Source organism: Musca autumnalis, unplaced genomic scaffold, assembly GCF_047663935.1.
Source record: "Musca autumnalis isolate F117 unplaced genomic scaffold, ASM4766393v1 scaffold_3, whole genome shotgun sequence".
NCBI lineage: Eukaryota > Metazoa > Arthropoda > Insecta > Diptera > Muscidae > Musca > Musca autumnalis.
Window position 1 is genome coordinate 236252459 of NW_027411866.1, and position 19557 is coordinate 236272015.

The 19557-nt window shown below is 36.0% G+C and overlaps 1 protein-coding gene across 3 annotated transcripts in view; it reads right to left on the reverse strand.

The window, feature by feature from the left end:
- Vap33 (VAMP-associated protein 33kDa) overlaps positions 1 to 16685 on the reverse strand; it is a 38598-nt gene extending 21913 nt beyond the window's left edge. The window contains exons 1-2 of one of the 3 annotated variants that reach the window (XM_073977272.1): positions 16528 to 16685; positions 15912 to 16369 (exon numbers count right to left, since the gene is read on the reverse strand). In XM_073977272.1, the coding sequence (XP_073833373.1) occupies positions 15912 to 15984 (73 nt within the window). In that variant the 5' untranslated portion in view covers positions 15985 to 16369; positions 16528 to 16685. Of the gene's footprint in view, positions 1 to 15911 lie in introns of all 3 variants that reach the window. The other 2 variants (XM_073977273.1, XM_073977271.1) reach the window with 2 other exon arrangements.
- Positions 16686 to 19557: the final 2872 nt, after the last annotated feature.

The following is a 19557-nucleotide window of genomic DNA, read 5'->3' on the forward strand; positions in this document are numbered from 1 at the left end:
AAATTGATACATTTGTTGATGTAGGGGTTCTCTCTTGTAACGTTGGACTTCTCTTTCTAGATCATGAGAATTCTAACTGACATGCCTGGGTGTGGGGATCCTATCTCACGGCAACACTCGAGCAAGTACTGCAACAAAAACAAGCCATTGTTTGCTGTACCGGAAGAATCTTTGTCCCCTCATGCAGATGGTCCACTGAAGACATGAGGCGGCAGGCACACTGTTGCAGTTCTCATGGCAGCATTCTGACAGGTTTGAATATTCATATCCTCAAGCTATGTGATTAAAAGGCTGATCAGAAAATGAGTGTTTTATTTAATCATTGTCTATTTTCTACCACTCTATTTTCAAACAGTGGGAAACAAAGAGAAAATACTTGTGGTTTGTGGCTGAACATCAGTAACCCTACAAATTTACAGTTTAAGTTTATAGTGTCGAACGAACTACTCAAAGAGTCAGAAGACACAAGAATATCCCTAGGTGAATAAAGTATGGCAACTCTTGAGTCAACCAAATGACTGCAATAAATGTTAACAGCTACAAAATAATCAATCAAAAATAGATTGAACTATGTAAGGCTCTCCATTTTATGGGCAACAATGTTGACAACAGTAGTTGATGCAGTAGAGAAATTATAGTTACAGAATGGGCAGAAGTGGCAGAAGTGGCAGTGACTCCTCGGACATGGGAACTAGCTAAAATATTTCTATTTCCTATATTTATCTTACATATGTGTTCATCCAATTTTAATAATAAATCCTCAAAGTTCCAAAGTAAAACACCCACTCAAAACTTCCGTAAACTAAATCCCTCAAAATAACAAACCTTAAAAATACTAAAGCACCACCTACCTGACAAACAGGTGGTTGGTTGATATATCTATTTGTAACAATTTTCACAAACAAATTGTGTGGAAATGAAAATATAAAATAATGATACATCATTTTGACAAATAATGTCCTTCATAGTCTCACAATTTTGTTTTAATCTGGGTGAGCCACAAATAAAATAGACTTCTTTCTTTCCTTCGACACAACTCAACTCAACATCACAGCACACCACAAACTAGACTGTGCGGCTAGGTGTAATTGTATAGACACTTTGTTTAATTAAATTTCATAGTTAAGTCTTCTTCTTTGGCCACAAGCAATTTCGTTGTTAGTTTCTTTCATGATTATGGTTTTTGACGGGATGTGATGCGATGTGAGTGTGATAAAGATGTTGGGATACGCCGGTGAGGTTGAGGATGGATGGATGATACCTTAGACTCTCTTCCAAGAATTAAGTTACAAACAAAGTTATTTCTTGTTATGTGTTTCTTTCTTTGGCACATTTTGAAGGCATATTAAATTAAAAAAAGAAGAGTAACAAGAAACAGCAAAAATAAAACACCAAGAAAGAAATCAATAATTTTGCAATTTATGTGTGTTATACAACTATGGAGGGAAGCCTTAGAAAAGATCATAAAAAAAAGTAAAACGTGAACATAAAAATGTTAATTACATAATTGTGGTTATGTAACAAAGAAGCGGAACAAGATGCCGTCCTATAGTTGCGGTGTAGTTTGAAGAAAAAGAAAAGTTTGAAATGCAATTATTTGATAATTTGTTGCAATATTCATAAAAATATCTAGGCTCAAATATTTAAAATTTGAGTTTCTGTTGAAAATTTAAAAGTAATTTCTTAAGTTAGAACACATACGAATTCACCTTCTGACACCGCAGCGTAATGGAAGACGAAAAATAAGAAGACACGTGTCTCGGCGTTTTTCCCTGTTACTTCTAATTTCGCGGTTATGGGCCCCCAAAGACCTGAGGCCTTGATGTCAAAAAGGACCATTTTGTCAGGCTCATATCTTTTAAACCGCTAAGAATTTTGGTTTACTCGTGGAGGCAAAGTTGTAGCTCTCATCTTAAAGAATAATAATTGTGAAGACATAAAATCCATTCAACCTTATCTTCAATGTCAAAATCGTTAAGGTCAAGTTTCCGTTATAATTTTTTTACAGATTTTGGGCTACAGATATCAAACCGATCAAAATTGAATCAAAGTGCCGCTCCTAGAATGTTCATATGTTCTAGAAAGTTGTTAACTGAGATCTTAGGTACATTTTTGTAGTTGCTTGTATTCTTGAAATTTGAACGGTTCCGTATCTATGGACCAGAATCGGAAAAAAAAGTATAAAAATCGAATATTTTCTAAAGTTTTTTGCTATTTTGACCTTTAAGAACAGTTCGTAGTGGGCACTGATGTTCCACAAAGTTGTATACTGATATATCCGCTACATTTTTGTGGTTGAATGTTTTCTTGAATTTTAAATGGTTTAATTTCTATGGAGCAGAAACCGAAAAAAGAAAATAAAAATTGCATTTGTTTTGCTATTTTGATCTTTAAGAACCATTTCTACAGGGTTTGTATGTTCTAGAAAGTTGTTTATTGAGATCTAAGGTAAATTTTTGTAGTTGGTTGTTTGATTCAATTTTGATCGGTTTAATATCTGTATGAAAAAATCTGAGAAAAAATTATAACGGAAACTTGACCTTAACGATTTTGACCTTGAAGATAAGGTTGAATGGATTTTTAAGATGAGAGCTACAACTTTGCGTCCACGAGTAAACCAAAATTCTTAGCGGTTTAGAAGATATCAGCCTGACAAAATGGTCCCTTTTGACATCAACGCCTCAGGTCTTTGGGGGCCCATAACCGCGAAATTCGAAGTAACAGGGAAAAACGACGAGACACGTGTCCTCTTATTTTTCGTCTTCTATCACGCTATGGTGTCAGAATGTGGTTAATTTTTTTCGTGTCGCACAGTGTTATCAAAGGAGAAGAAGTTGCATAAATTCGGAGTTACAGCCAGACATAATTCTGTTTTCTTCCTAGAGTTGGCTCTCATACCCACAGTATTTCAAGCAGGTACAAGTTTTCTCCAACACATCAGTCATCTTTTAATAATTAAATATGTGACACTGATGAGAGAAAAGAGAAGTCGGAACGAAAACCCCATAATCGACTGTAAGACCGACAGAAAGTAGTGCTAATTTTTCGAAAGGAAGACCTCATTGCTATTTATATTCAAAAGGGCGAACCATATTTACAAAATGTTTAAACAAGTAAAGTATTCGCAACAATTACGTACTCCAGGACCCTAAAACGGAACATGACAAAATAACATCGGTGAGTCCATACCTAAATCATTAGTAATCCAATCATAATATAATTCGAAATAAAAAGTCCGGCCAGACATGTACAAAATACTAGTCATATCCTCCAGTCACTATTCTTCCATTTGATGATTAAGGGGCAAATTAGAAAATGTGCGTATGGTCGGAGACTATTTTCTTCCATTCTATTTCCAAAAAGTGGGAAACAAAGAGAAATTACTTGTGGTTTGTGGTCACGAAACGGATTTGGCTCTGCATCATTGTTCTACAGCGCGAATGCATTAAAATTAAAGGTACTTATTGCTGCAGAACAAAACGAGAAAATTTGAATGTACTTAATCCGCACGAGACGATAATCAGCAATCAACAATTTATGGACGCAACCAAGAAAAACTGAATTGTATTTTGAACTTAGAAATTGGGTGGACCTAGTTTAAAACACAACATATAGTTGCAGCAAGCATCAATGTTCCGGGGTAATGTTGAATAGGGAATGTATTGCCGCCGAATTACACCGGACCGTTGATGTTTCCTTCGTTTTTGTATCTGATTTACGGTCTTTATCATATAAGACTGGGTGCCGCGTGGTGCAATGGTATGCACACCCGCCTTGCACGCTGAAGGTCGTGGGTTCGATTCCCCGGCCAGTCAACATCAAACACTTTTCAACATCCCGCCAGGGAAGTTTGTGGAACAATTATTATATCATATCAGACTTCTCTGCCGAACACAGGGACTTACGCATTGTGGTTTTAGGAGGTCCGTACACTAACCCCCACCCAAATTAAATTTTTACATACACTTTTTTAACATTTTCCCTTCTGTGTACGTTGGTGGCCGAAGCATACCTGTGAAAACAATCATATTCCTGAACATATGGATTAAACAAGAGTCGGTTAAACAGAAATAGGATAAACGATTATTTTACACAATTCCATAGCGGAGGGTTCTTTGACACCGAATTGACCCGGAAACATACATCTGTATTCCAACCAGTCACCTCAGTGTAGATATGCTTGTTTTTGTGTACATATATGGTAAATAACAAAAACGTTTTGCAATTGATGAATCCGAGTTTCACCCTTTCAGAATTCGCGAACTGTTAACATATTCTATAAAGTATGACAACAATTCTTTAAAATGAAGTGTTTTAGCAGGGATCCCATAATGTCGACCATTAAAATTTATTTTCGTGGAAGCTGTGTTGGCCTCAATGTAGAAAAATGGGTTGGGTTGAAGCCAACAAGTTTTTTTTATGTTTCCATGCGATTTCTGGCTTAACCTTACATTTTATAGACCTATTCCCAAAGAATGAATCACAGTATACTCCATGGGCAATAAGATAGCTGTGTTTGATTTTTCGATATATCCACTGCATCCACCTAAAATTGATGCTGACATTTTGAAGCCGGAATTTCGGGGTTTTTCGTGTAAAATTTACAACTGTCCTTCAATTTCCTTTGAAACTCGCGTGAATTTAGTTTTTTTACGCGACGGTTCTAATGAAGCCTTCCGCGATCGAATTCATCTACTAAAACCGCGGATATAGATACCTTAAAAATTGGAAAATCAGCAAAAATATATTTTGACAAATCCGCGTACTAAACCGCGATTTTCTTAAATTTTTTTTACATAAATGGAATCCTTTACTCGCGATTATAATATTTGCGAAAACACGTGTCATAAAAAACAGAGATACGCGAGTAATATGGGTATTTCGCCAAAATTTTAATGTGGAGGCACATCCGCGGTTTTTGAAGAATCTATTTCAAATAGGTGTATATTGACTTATTTTTGATGGGCGCTGATGAAACCGGATGTGCATCAAAATCGTATGCACCACAGTTTATACAGTTGGCCATTCAGAGTTCTGTTAACAACATTTGACAACAAACATAATAGATTGTTCATTATTGTGATTTGATTTCCTTTGTATTTTATGTATTTGACAGCAAACTAAATAGTCAGGGCTAACTAGTTTGGGCTGAAACTGTGGTATGCACATTGCGCGACTTTTACCAACTTTAAGGTTTTTTGCAGTGCATGATGCAACTGGCGGCACACAATGGCCGCTGACTGAAACCTCGAAATATGCATAAATATTGAAAGAGATTGATTCGCTTTATCCAAAATCGGATGCGCATCAACCGACTTTAACAAATTCGCGAGTTACAGGCTTTTTCATTTTCATATCTTTTAAATGATAGTAATTTCAATATTACTCTTAACTTCCTAGCCTTATAAGTAATCACAGTAAGCAGTTAAGCTTTCACGATGGTAAACCATATATTTTGATAAAGTTTTAGCAGAATACTTTATGTATTAGATTTTAGCGAAATAGTTGGATAACTCTCAAATATTTTTTCTAATTTTTCGAAACAAACCAAAAAATATATTTGTAACAATATTTTCCAACAATGAGTTGTTTCTCTTTTGTTGTTGTTATAATATGCAATTTATAAAGGCAATGTTTATCATTTTGGTTTCAATTTTTTTTACTCGTTGTCTAGTTTCTGTACGTATTTTTAATTTAGTTTTTAGAGGTTTATACGGACTCTGAGTTAGTATAATTGGAATTTATTGCCAGATTTTTTTATTTTTTTTGGTTTTTCGCGAAAATAAAAACACATTTTGGAAATTTTGATGCATCTACGGATGAATATCAAATGCTATTACTGATATATGCTTACATTTTCTCAATACAAAAAATAAGAAATTTTAAAATATTTTTTCTTTATAAGAGGATAAAAACCGCTATAACTTTTGCGCGCATCGGCCAATTTCGTGAACGCGAGCAGATTTGAAACCAGATTTTTTTCCTTTAACTCTATACCAAAAATCGTAGATGTGCTCGCGAAAAATTTTTTAATTTTTTTCAAATGGAATTGCAAAGGAATCTTGTTATTTGCCATATATATTATATATATATATATATATATATATATATATATATATATATATATTAGGGTAACCCTAGTACTACCACATAAAATGCAACAATCTGGCAGCATTATAGCAGTGTTGCATGCATCAGTAGTTTTAAGTTATTATCTCTCTCTACTCATTGTCAGTACACAGTCAGTCAGTTACTTTGCAACCACCAATTAATAGACATCTCATCTGTACATATTTCGTCATATTTCATTGTTCTTCATAATTAATACTTTATTTCAACTCATAAAACAACTTAAAGTTTTATTCAATAAATGAATTGATTGTTATGTTTAAACATCGTCTTTCATTCAATCGACCACCTCCGTAAGAACATAACAATTTGGCGACGAGGATTTTGGAACAATATGTATCATTCTCGCTAACAATTTGGCGACGAGGATTGTGAATTGAAAACAGCACTCAGTAACAAAAGGAATTTCACAATTTCATCAGAACTTTCAACGAGGCTCCGTAGTAACATCAAGACATCGCACACAATAAAAGTTGTGGCAGGAAGATTTTCAAGGAAAACATCAAAACGCACAGGCGCAAGTTCATCAGGAACATTCTAACAAGAATTTTCAAGAAATCTTCAGCGATCAACACTCACACTCACAACAGTTTGCAGTCTCACATATACATACATTTTTTTAGCTCAACACACACACCACTACAACGTTGGGAATTTCATCATTTTTGCAGCGCACACATACAGACATACGACGGCAGCGTCTCTAACAAAATTGTAACGGCTGAAAACACAGAAACCAGAAAAATCTAGACATGTCGGAACAAGCGAATATTGTGAAATTACTGGCAAAGCAGCAAGAGCAAATAGCAAAGCAGCAGGAACAATTTGCGCAACAACAGGAATTACTAAATAAACTCACACAAATCATCGCTGGACAACAAGGTGCAAACGCAGTTTCATCATCAGTTCCAGGTGGAGAATCATCAGTGGCAAAAGCCCACCTCATGGAATCTTTAGCTAATTCCATGACGGATTTTCACTATGAGCCTGACAGTGGTTTATTATTTGAATCGTGGTACAATCGTTTCAAACACATCTTCGAAAGGGAAGCAAGTGCACTGGACGATGCAGACAAAGTAGGACTTTTGTGGAGAAAAATGTCCAATCACATTCATGAACGATTCAAGAATTTCGTGTTACCAAAACAACCTCAAGAACTTTCATTGGCAGACACAATCAAACATCTTACAAAGTTATTTGGCCGAACAGAAACACAAGTAAGTCTACGTTATAAGTGTCTCCAAATCACAAAGATGGAAAATGAAGATTTTAAAGAATACGCCAGTCGTGACAATCTTCAGTGTGAACTTTTTAAACTGGATGACTTAACTACAGACCAGTTCAAGTGTTTAATTTTCATAATTGGTCTTAAATCAGCACAAGACAGTGACATCAGAATCCGTTTATTAAGGCATCTCAATGAAAGTAAGGAAGTAGTCAACTTAGAAAAGCTAGTTGATGAAACACAAAGTATTTTGGATTTGAAAAGTGACACAGCACTAATTGAGGGAAGTCAAAAACAGTGCAACAAAATTGGTAAGCCTCAACAAAAACAAAAGATACCAAAAACAGCATGTTGGTATTGTGGAGATATGCATTATGCAAAACATTGCCCCTACTCCAAGCACAAGTGTACCAAGTGTCAACAGATTGGTCACAAAGATGGTTTTTGCAACAGCATGCACAGGCAGAGCAAACCAAATCACAACAACAACAAACATCAACAAAGCAAAACCAATCATGATCAAAACTCAGAACAGAACAATGTGAGTCATCAGAATTTTAACAACAACAAAACAAAATTCAGCACAAAAACAGTATCTACAACAGATCCAGTCAAAATCAAGCAGGCAAGAAAATATGCTACAGTGAGTATTAATTCAAAGCAAGTGAAACTACAGTTGGACACGGCATCAGACATTACCATAATTTCCAAATCAACGTGGAAAAGAATCGGAAAGCCGGATGCATTTGAAACCACAGACACCGCCGAAGATGCAGGTGGCAATAAACTCACATTTTTTGCAAAACTTTTTCCAATAGAAGTGTCAGTTGCAGGAAAATCAAAAATTGTGGATTGTTACATTTCAAATTTGGAATCATTATATTAGGGTAACCCTAGTACTACCACATAAAATGCAACAATCTGGCAGCATCATAGCAGTGTTGCATGCATCAGTAGTTTTAAGTTATTATCTCTCTCTACTCATTGTCAGTACACAGTCTGTTAGTTACTTTGCAACCACCAATTAATAGACATCTCATCTGTACATATTTCGTCATATTTAATTGTTATTCATAATTAACACTTTATTTCAACTCATAAAACAACTTAAAGTTTTATTCAATAAATGAATTGATTGTTATGTTTAAACATCGTCTTTCATTCAATCGACCACCTCCGTAAGAACATAACAATTTGGCGACGAGGATTTTGGAAAAAATATGTATCATTCTCGCTAACAATTTGGCGACGAGGATTTTGGAACAATATGTATCATTCTCGCTAACAATTTGGCGACGAGGATTTTGGAACAAATATAAGTTAACAAGGCTGCGTAATAAGATCAAGACATCGCACACAATAAAAGTTGTGGCAGGAAGATTTTCAAGGAAAACATAAAAACGCACAGGCGCAAGTTCATCAGGAATATTCTAACAAGAATTTTCAAGAAATCTTCAGCGATCAACGCTCACACAAACAACAGTTTGCAGTCTCACATATACAGAAATTTTTTCAGCTCAACACACACACCACTACAACGTTGGGAATTTCATCATTTTTGCAGCGCACACATACAGACATACAACGGCAGTGTCTCTAACAAAATTGTAACGGCTGATAACACACAGACACTAGAACAATCTAGACATGTCGGAACAAGCGAATATTTTACAAATACAAATACAATCAACAGGATTTGCTCAACAAACTCACACAAATCATCGCTGGACAACAAGGTGCAAACACAGTTTCATCATCAATTCCAGGTGAATCATCAGTGGCAAAAGCCCACCTCATGGAATCTTTAGCTAATTCCATGACGGATTTTCACTATGAGCCTGACAGTGGTTTATTATTTGAATCGTGGTACAATCGTTTCAAACACATCTTCGAAAGGGAAGCAAGTGCACTGGACGATGCAGACAAAGTAGGACTTTTGTGGAGAAAAATGTCCAATCACATTCATGAACGATTCAAGAATTTCGTGTTACCAAAACAACCTCAAGAACTTTCATTGGCAGACACAATCAAGCATCTCACAAGACTATTTGGCCGAACAGAAACACAAGTAAGTCTACGTTATAAGTGTCTCCAAATTACAAAGATGGAAAATGAAGATTTTAAAGAATACGCCAGTCGTGTCAATCTTCAGTGCGAACTTTTTAAACTGGATGACCTAACTACAGACCAGTTCAAGTGTTTAATTTTCATACTTGGTCTTAAATCATCACAAGACAGTGACATCAGAATCCGTTTATTACGGCATCTCAATGAAAGTAAGGAAGTAGTCAACCTAGAAAAGCTAGTTGATGAAACACAAAGCATTTTGGATTTGAAAAGTGACACAGCACTAATTGAGGGAAGTCAAAAACAGTGCAACAAAATTGGTAAGCCTCAACAAAAACAAAAGATACCAAAAACAGCATGTTGGTATTGTGGAGATATGCATTATGCAAAACATTGTCCCTACTCCAAGCACAAGTGTACCAAGTGTCAACAGATTGGTCACAAAGATGGTTTTTGCAACAGCATGCACAGGCAGAGCAAACCAAATCACAACAACAACAAACCTCAACAAAGCAAAACCAATCATGATCAAAACTCAGAACAGAACAATGTGAGTCATCAGAAGTTTAACAACAACAAAACAAAATTCAGCACAAAAACAGTATCTACAACAGATCCAGTCAAAATCAAGCAGGCAAGAAAATATGCTACAGTGAGTATTAATTCAAAGCAAGTGAAACTACAGTTGGACACGGCATCAGACATTACCATAATTTCCAAATCAACGTGGAAAAGAATCGGAAAGCCGGATGCATTTGAAACCACAGACACCGCCGAAGATGCAGGTGGCAATAAACTCACATTTTTTGCAAAACTTTTTCCAATAGAAGTGTCAGTTGCAGGAAAATCAAAAATTGTGGATTGTTACATTTCAAATTTGGAATCATTAAATGTCCTAGGCATAGATTGGATTGAGAAATTTAATCTATGGGATATTCCAATAGCAAAATGGTGTCATCAGATCAAGTTCACAGGAACTAAGTCATTGAACAATGTTTATCAAGTACTCAATGCTCACTTTCATCCCAGCCCAAATAGCCAAGTCAAAAAAGCACTCAAAAAAAGGGAAGAGGAAGGAGCGACCGCAAAAGCATCTTCAAGAAGAAAAACTCACAACGTATTCAACGTTCATAAAAATCTATGTTCATCAGTCATGGACAGAAATCAGAAAAAGGAAAGTCAGTATAATTCCAAACACGGAAGTCGCATCAAGGTACATGCAGATCAACTTCAAACAAAAATAGGCGATACTTCTGCTTCATCAAACAAATTATCACCTTTGGACATATTACTTCGAGAATTCAACATTAAATTGCCGTATACAGATTCTACAGCATATCAACCTGAATCATCCGCAGAAGACAACCAGTTGAAGTAATATCCAGAACCCAGGTTCAAACTTAAAAGGGGAGATATTAGGGTAACCCTAGTACTACCACATAAAATGCAACAATCTGGCAGCATCATAGCAGTGTTGCATGCATCAGTAGTTTTAAGTTATTATCTCTCTCTACTCATTGTCAGTACACAGTCTGTTAGTTACTTTGCAACCACCAATTAATAGACATCTCATCTGTACATATTTCGTCATATTTAATTGTTATTCATAATTAACACTTTATTTCAACTCATAAAACAACTTAAAGTTTTATTCAATAAATGAATTGATTGTTATGTTTAAACATCGTCTTTCATTCAATCGACCACCTCCGTAAGAACATAACACATTAAATGTCCTAGGCATAGATTGGATTGAGAAATTTAATCTATGGGATATTCCAATAGCGAAATGGTGTCATCAGATCAAGTTCACAGGAACTAAGTCATTTAACAATGTTTATCAAGTACTCAATGCTCACTTTCATCCCAGCCCAAATAGGCAAGTCAAAACAGCACTCAAAAAAAGGGAAGAGGAAGGAGCGACCGCAAAAGCATCTTCAAGAAGAAAAACTCACAACGTATTCAACGTTCATAAAAACCTATGTTCATCAGTCATGGACAGAAATCAGAAAAAGGAAAGTCAGTATAATTCCAAACACGGAAGTCGCATCAAGGTACATGCAGATCAACTTCAAACAAAAATAGGCGATACTTCTGCTTCATCAAACAAATTATCACCTTTGGACATATTACTTCGAGAATTCAACATTAAATTGCCGTATACAGATTCTACAGCATATCAACCAGAATCATCCACAGACGACAACCAGTTGAAGTAATATCCAGAACCCAGGTTCAAACTTAAAAGGGGAGATATTAGGGTAACCCTAGTACTACCACATAAAATGCAACAATCTGGCAGCATTATAGCAGTGTTGCATGCATCAGTAGTTTTAAGTTATTATCTCTCTCTACTCATTGTCAGTACACAGTCAGTCAGTTACTTTGCAACCACCAATTAATAGACATCTCATCTGTACATATTTCGTCATATTTCATTGTTCTTCATAATTAATACTTTATTTCAACTCATAAAACAACTTAAAGTTTTATTCAATAAATGAATTGATTGTTATGTTTAAACATCGTCTTTCATTCAATCGACCACCTCCGTAAGAACATAACAATATATATATATATATATATATATATATATATATATTTTTTTTTTTTTTATATGTCTCGGAATGCCTACGTCGAATCCTTTTGGTCCATAACGGGGCGGAGGGAGACCCAGGACCAATATGTATATGCTCGGTTTGTCTCATCCTCATCCAGCTCAAGCTTCTGGGATATGTAATACTGTCGGGAGTGAGTGCATCTCACAGGTGGTTCTGGACTCCTCCATGTGAGGGACTACGACAGGGATTATTTTGCATGCTACATGAACACAACTCCCAGTCAGTTCTTGCATCGCAGCACGTAGCATCAGTCGCTGATGTTCCAATCTCTATTTTTTGCAATTTAAATGCAATGCAACCCCAAGCAAGATCGAGGAAATATCAAAGTCGCGGCGGTCCCGGAAACCTAGCTCAACAACTACCGCAGCTTGTGATTACAACGTACAGAGAAAGGATTGCACCAGTAGTGAATGTGGGGGATTAACATTCCTATTCCACCAGTCTGTCCAGTTCCGTATGAGCAGCGGTGTGTAGTGCTGCCTGAGCAGATTGATAGCTCTACGTTTTCCAGGTCAATATAGACCTACCAGAATTAGCGGAGAGTGCCACAGTTCCCCAGATATCACCACAGTGTCACCTTGTCAGACAAATAACGCCATTTGGCAACCTGTTCTTTCCCTTGGATCAGACTATCTCCCCATAACTGTCAGCATTAGCAGACCGCCCGATTTAATCACCTCTGAACGCCGCACTTTCATCAATCATGGGAAAGCTAATTGACCTAGTTTCAGAGAGTTTTCTAATCACCGCTTCAGAGATCTCTCCAATCCTTCAGATGTTCGGGTAGCGAAAAGGACGATCCGAGACATCATTGCTGCAGCCGCATGCCATATACCTGCTGGTCGAATATCCGAAGTGAGGGCAAACTTCCTAGCAGAGGCGACGGAATTAGCAAATGAGCGTGATGAGCTTCGTAGTGCCAACCCCAGTGACCCCAGAGCCAGGAAGCTGAAACTGAAAGTTAATAGGTTGGTCGGGAAGCATAAGCGGAACAAATGGTTAAATAATCTGAAGAGTTGCGACATCGGAGACGGTATAAGTGATTGTGGGCAACGGTTAAGTCACTCCCGAATCCTGGAAAAAGGAAGATAGGACATCAGTCACGTTTGGCGACGCTACATTGACTGACCCGAAGAGGTCCGCAAGTTATTTTAATTGATAGTTTGTCGAGCACCCCTGGATTGACAGGGCGAAGAAAAGAGTAAATCTCTTCGTGCCGAGGAGGAACCACCACAATTTACAATGGATGATGCAGCGAATGCCATCAGGAACGTAAATCATCCAAAGCCTTATACCCTGATGGATAATGCTGAAACGGCCACCCGCTAATGTAGCCAGGCAAAGATTGGCTGACTTCCGTCAGTTGCATTGTATTCGTGCATGAAACCAGGTGTTCTTAGATCGAGTTCCATACTAGAGTAATTTTATTAAAATTGCAGTAGTGGGGAACTCGATCTAAGAATCCCTAGTTTCATGAACGAATACAAGGCAACTGACGTTTCGGAAGTCAGCTAGGTTAACATGTCTGTCAGACAAGATTGAATGGAAAGCCCACAGGTAGTCACAAATGCCATGAACAATGAAGTTCTGGTTGGTCAAAGGTCATTCCCCATTTCATTAAAGCAGAAGAACGCGCGCTGCAAATGCAAAATTGAGTGGCTTAGTTATATAATATTAATTATTCCACAAACATCCCAGAAGGAACGAGGGAGACCTCTCATATCAATGAGTACACCCGGATTCATATTAGGCTACTGTTTATCGCCGAGTCCGAACGGGTCTTACGGCACCACTTATAGAGAAGTTTTACATGGCTGACATACTCAGGAAATGTCGCCAACTTTACATTGAGGGGCCTGGGATGGTGGATTAGTATGGAGATGCAATTTGGTATTCTTTATGATTACATTGTCCCAAAGGGACAATTAAGACTTCTGCCATTTCTACCATAGATAGATTTCGATGTCCAGATTATGAAAATGTAAAAGTTTGCCAGCGGTCACAGCTGTATTGCTTTTGTTGCGGAAATGTATACTTCTCGAGATATAGGCCTCCATCTTCCCATAACTCGGGAAGTATACATTTCCGCAACAAAAGCAATACATCATTGGAATCGGGATAAAAAGCACTATCCGTGGTAACTTTTTCATAATTTTCTGCGGTGGGTCGGTAAAGGAAAGGAGTTCCAGACTTTCTCCTACGGACAGGTGCGGTCAAATTTTTCCTTACAATTTTAAGTTTACCGGAATTTTTAAGCAAAAAAATACTGTTTTTTACTGTAACTCCTAAACCGGGCTTTGCATCTTAACAAAAATTATATCATTAAAAAGGTGTTTCTTAAGCTTTCATTTGATACCCACAGAAAACCGGTCATATTTTCGATTTTTAACGCGAACTTTCGGTTCAAATAACCAGACAAGAGCTTGTGACCGCCGGCAAAATTTTACATTTTCGTAATTAATCGTAGATTAATTCGACAGTTATAGTTAAACTAGGAATAAGCCGAAATTTAACGTCGACAATGTATTTCGAACCAAAATAAAAAAAAAAAAAAAAAAAAACAAAAAAATTCATAGAAATCTCGGTGGTTCCGCTAAATTTATCTAGTTTCGCGTAGGTAATTCTCATTACCTGCAGAAATGTATATATTCGCTTGGCGAATATTATGATAGCCAATCAAAACAAAACATGATGACTCAGATATTCAATCTTAAGATTGGATCAAATACATTACAAATTCTTGGAATAGAGGAACCCCACAAGAAACCATATTTTGTTAACAAATTATATACCATGCAATATATATTTGTTGGAGAAGGCAATTTTTTTATCAGTTAATTGCTAATTTTTTCCAATAATGTACTATGACTTCAAATAGCCCATGACTATAATTTCACCAATAGAACGCTTATCACTTCTAGAACATAAACAATCAATGTCATATAAAAATAACCAAAGTTGGTAGTAGCAGCAGCAGCAGTCAGCAATACCACCACATCATCTGCACTTGATAAAATTATGACATTCGATGTGGAACAACAATGGAATGAAAGAATGTCAAAGTTCGATTTTAGCCAGAGAGAGATTTCAAAATGTTGCAGCAGGTATGGCAAAAACAATAAAGAAAAGCACAATTGCAAGCAATCGGAAAAAATATGTAAATATGGAAGATGATTTGCTTATTTTGTTTTGTGTTAAACAAACAAATGAAACAGAATGCTAATATAAACCAAAGGCAAAAAATATTTAAAGTGCGAAAAAAGGCACACACACACTTTGTTGATAAAAATAAACCAAAGAAAATTTGTAAATCGTTTTTTGGTTAGACAATATTCACTTAATAAAACGGAACACTCATCGTCATGTTCTAATTCTAGGCAAGAAGAAAATGTTTTAAAATATTTATGAAACCAAAAATAATTTTTTGGTTAAAACCGCAAGAGCGAAGTACATACACAATACTAGGCCCAACACAAACTTATGTATGCAAACATTGAGGGGATGGCAGGGGACAGTAACAGCCAACATACGCACATTTTAAAATAATACAAGGCAGGCACTGTCACTCATTTTAGGAAATCCCACATTGTCCCAAGTCCCCAAAAAACTGTTACTCATTTTCGCGGAAATTGAAGCATTTATAATGCACGCAAACACACACACTTGTACATATTTTTCATATGTCTGCTGGCTCTTCCAATAGTCATTCCTTTTCGTTTTTCTTTGCCATTATTTGCCTGCTTCCTTTCTTTCTTTCCATCCATCCTTCCTTATTAACAAATAAATTTGAACAAAATTATTATGGGTGGTTGTTGTTGCACGGAATGGATGTAATAATCATTATTACAGCACCAACAACAATTACTTACCACGGAAGCGCAGTTCGCTTGGTGGGTCAATGATCAGCTTTGCTTTTAACTGGGCCTCTGTTAATACAGCCATGTTTGTGGTTGATTGCCTTCCGACGACTTGTGTTTTGGAACTTATCAACTCAACAAAGTTAGTTGTTGTGTTATTTTTTGCAAAAAGAATTTAATTAAAAAACGACAGTTTTTTTTTTTTTGCTTTACGTTGCGTTGCTACTTGTATTTCTCTTCTGCTGTGCTTTTCTTTTTGGTTGTCTTGTTCTTCCTCTTTGATATTTCTTCTTTTATGCCAACCAACCTTCGCTTTCGATGATGACTGCACGGGAATTTTTTTTTTCTTTTATGTTCGGAACGAAAAAAATTATGTCGACCGATTTTCAATTTCGTTTCTCACGCCGGCGTTTTTTTTTTTCTTTTGCTGTTTTTGCAATGCGAGTATCAAACTCTCTGCTCGTTTTATTCTGCGATTAAAAATAACAAAAATTAAAATGCTAGCACAAAATAGATTTTATTCGAAATTTTTCGTTTTTTATTGGTTCTTGTTTTTTGGAAACACACACAAAACTTCCTCAGGATATTATTTTTCCTGAATATTTTTTTGTGAAAATTTTTTGCGAACCTTCCTCTGTTTGACGATTTTGACGATGACTCAAGAACAAACTTGGCATCACTTACACATGTGATGTGGTTGAAAATGTGTAAGTGATGCCAAGTTTCCAAGTTTGTTCCTGAAGTTTTATGTGAAAATCATCAATTTCCTTTTCTTTGCTGATTACTTGATTACTTAATTACCGATTACTCTCCCACCGATTCCATTTTTTTACTCTCACTCTCCCACCGATTCCATTGACAGCCAGAGTTGCCGCTGCACAAGCAAATGTTGCCATATGCACTTTTGCTTCGATGTTTTACCACTATTTTTTGACAGCTTGTTGTAGAATTCATAATTTGCACAATTTTTCTTGGGCTTTATCAAGGCATATTTACTCTAAAGCCACACGCTGAAACTTTCATTCGAAACTTTCCCATTATTTCTGACATAACAAAGTCCATATTTACATTAGGCAATTTTCCTTGCGGCAATTGTCAATTTGAAGGAGAGAGAGGTGGGCATATGGTAACCCTTTGCCTCTTAGCACCCTCTCTCACCGACAAACTGACAATTGCCGCAAGGAAAATTGCCAAATGTAAATATGGACTAAAATAAAAGAATAAAGAAGAAGGGCAACCTAGTTCGGAATTGGCTCAGCCTTCTTTATTCTTTTATTTTAGCTTTGTTCCAGAACTAAAAAGTTTTTACAATTTTTACCACTTTTACACATTTTACCTGAAAAAGCGTTCCCGTACACAAAAAGTTGTTAAATTGTTCACTTCTCCTTAAACAAAAATGACGCTCTCTTTAAAAATTTTTTACACGACAAATTTCGGCGAGTAAAAAAATAGTGACATGGTTGCTGGCGTCTGATTGGCTGATACGCCGACTTTGATATTTGTTCCAGTTTTTTTTTTACGTATTTTCCATTCCCGAACTATTTCAAAAAACTTGTGTGTGAGAACAAATTTTTTGCAGTTCTCTCTTTTACGAGTTTTACTATTAAATGGTCTGTTCCTTTACTTTTGAAAATGGTAAAACTGGCAAAATTAGCAAAAGTTGTAATCTACTTCCATATGAATTGTATGGTGCCTGAAGTAAAGGAACGCTTTTCGAGTAAAAAGTTGTAAAACTTGAAGATTTTTGCACGTAAAGGAACAGAGCTAAAAAGTACGGGAACGAAGCTTTTATGTAATGTCAGAAGTGAAGCAGGAAAGTAAGGCAACCAGGCGAGGCAGCTTATGTACCCAGGCCTTTACTTTTTTTTGTAAATTTAGTTTTCAACCCTGCGTTTACAAATGACAGGACAGTTGACTTCATGTATTGATTGTCAAAATCCCACAACTTGCCTGTGTGACGAAAATCACCGATTTCTTTTTGTTTTCCGTTCACATGTTTTGTTTTGTACATATTCTTTTGTTTTCAGCACATTTGAATTATCATCTCACTTCTTTTTCACAAAAATGTCAAAAATTTGTCAACCCGGCTGTCTGTGAAAAACTGATGGACAGCTGGGAGACAGCCGACAAATGTATGTATGTGTTAATAAACCAGAGTTGTATTTGAAGACAAACTGTCTGGTGTAAACCCCTAGTAAACGCAGGGTTAGGCAATTTTCCTTTTCTCATGGTATAAGTAAAGAGGTAGATTTAAATGAAAAAATCTATAGAACCCTTGTTTTTCCTGAATTCCTAAAACTTCAAAATTAAGCAACAAGTGGGTTTGTTTACAATGCATTTTTTGAGCATTTTATAAAAAACGCGAAAAATGAATGAAGTGTTAAGTTTTCTCCACGTAATCGAGTTGTGAATATGATAAAATGATTGTTTAAATGCAAATCTGACGAATTTCTTCCATACAAATGGCCTAAAAACAATATTCAAAATCATTTAATTCTATCGCTTTTAAAATTGTTTGGCATATTATTCAAACAGCACACACACATGCACAGTTTGTTTATATTGTTTTGAAATTTTAGGAATACTCGAATGAAAAAATTTAAATTGACATAAAGCTTTGGCTAACCTTTCTTATTAAACCATGCCTTTTCTCACCAGTTTGAAGGTGAGAGAGGTGATGCATATGGTAACCCTTTGCCTCTCAACATTCTCTCACCAACAAACTAACTATTGCCGCATGGTACAAATACACAGGTAGCCGCATCGGCAATTGTTGGTAACATAAGGTGACAAAATTTGACATCAATTCAATGCAATTGACACATTATGTTACCATCAGCTGGCTTGATAATGCTACCTGTATAATTGTACCATGTATTGCCGCAAGGAAAATTACGGAAATGTCTTAAGTCGAGTAAATTGCCGAGATGAAATCACCGACGTAGCCAGAGGGGAAGGGGGGGCACGGGGTGCCCGGGTATGGAATCTTTTTGCTTGTTTTTTTGTTATACTCACCTTAAACGATTTTGTTTATTATTTTTTTGGGTTACATGATGATGAGTGGAGTTTTCCTTGTCTTTGTCTTCTGTATTACCAAAACTATTTTCTTCTTTCTTCTATTTAATAAGAATGGTTAGCCAAAGCTTTATGTCAATTTAAATTTTTTCATTCGAGTATGCTTCAAAACAATATAAACAAACTGTGTATGTGTGTGTGGTGTTTGAATAATATGCCAAACAATTTTAAAAACAATCGAATTCAATGATTTCTAAAATTGTTTTTAGACCATTTGTATGGAAGAAATTGGTAAGATTTGCATTGAAACAATCAGTTTATCATATTCACAACTCGATTATCTGGAGAAAACTTAACTCTTCATTCATTTTTCGCGTTTTTTATAAAATGCTCAAAAAATATATTGTAAACAAACCCACTTGTTGCTTTTATTTTGAAGTTTTAAGAATTCAAGAAAAACAAGGGTTCTATAGATTTTTTTCATTTAAATCTACCTCTTTACTTATACCATGTATACAACTGTTTTCTTTAAAGCAGGCCTGCTCAAGGTGCGCACCTGAGCTGTCGGTGTGTGTCAATTTTCTCACACACACAATTTAAAAAGAGAGCTTTTGTTTTTGTTTTGAATATTTTCAAAATTAAA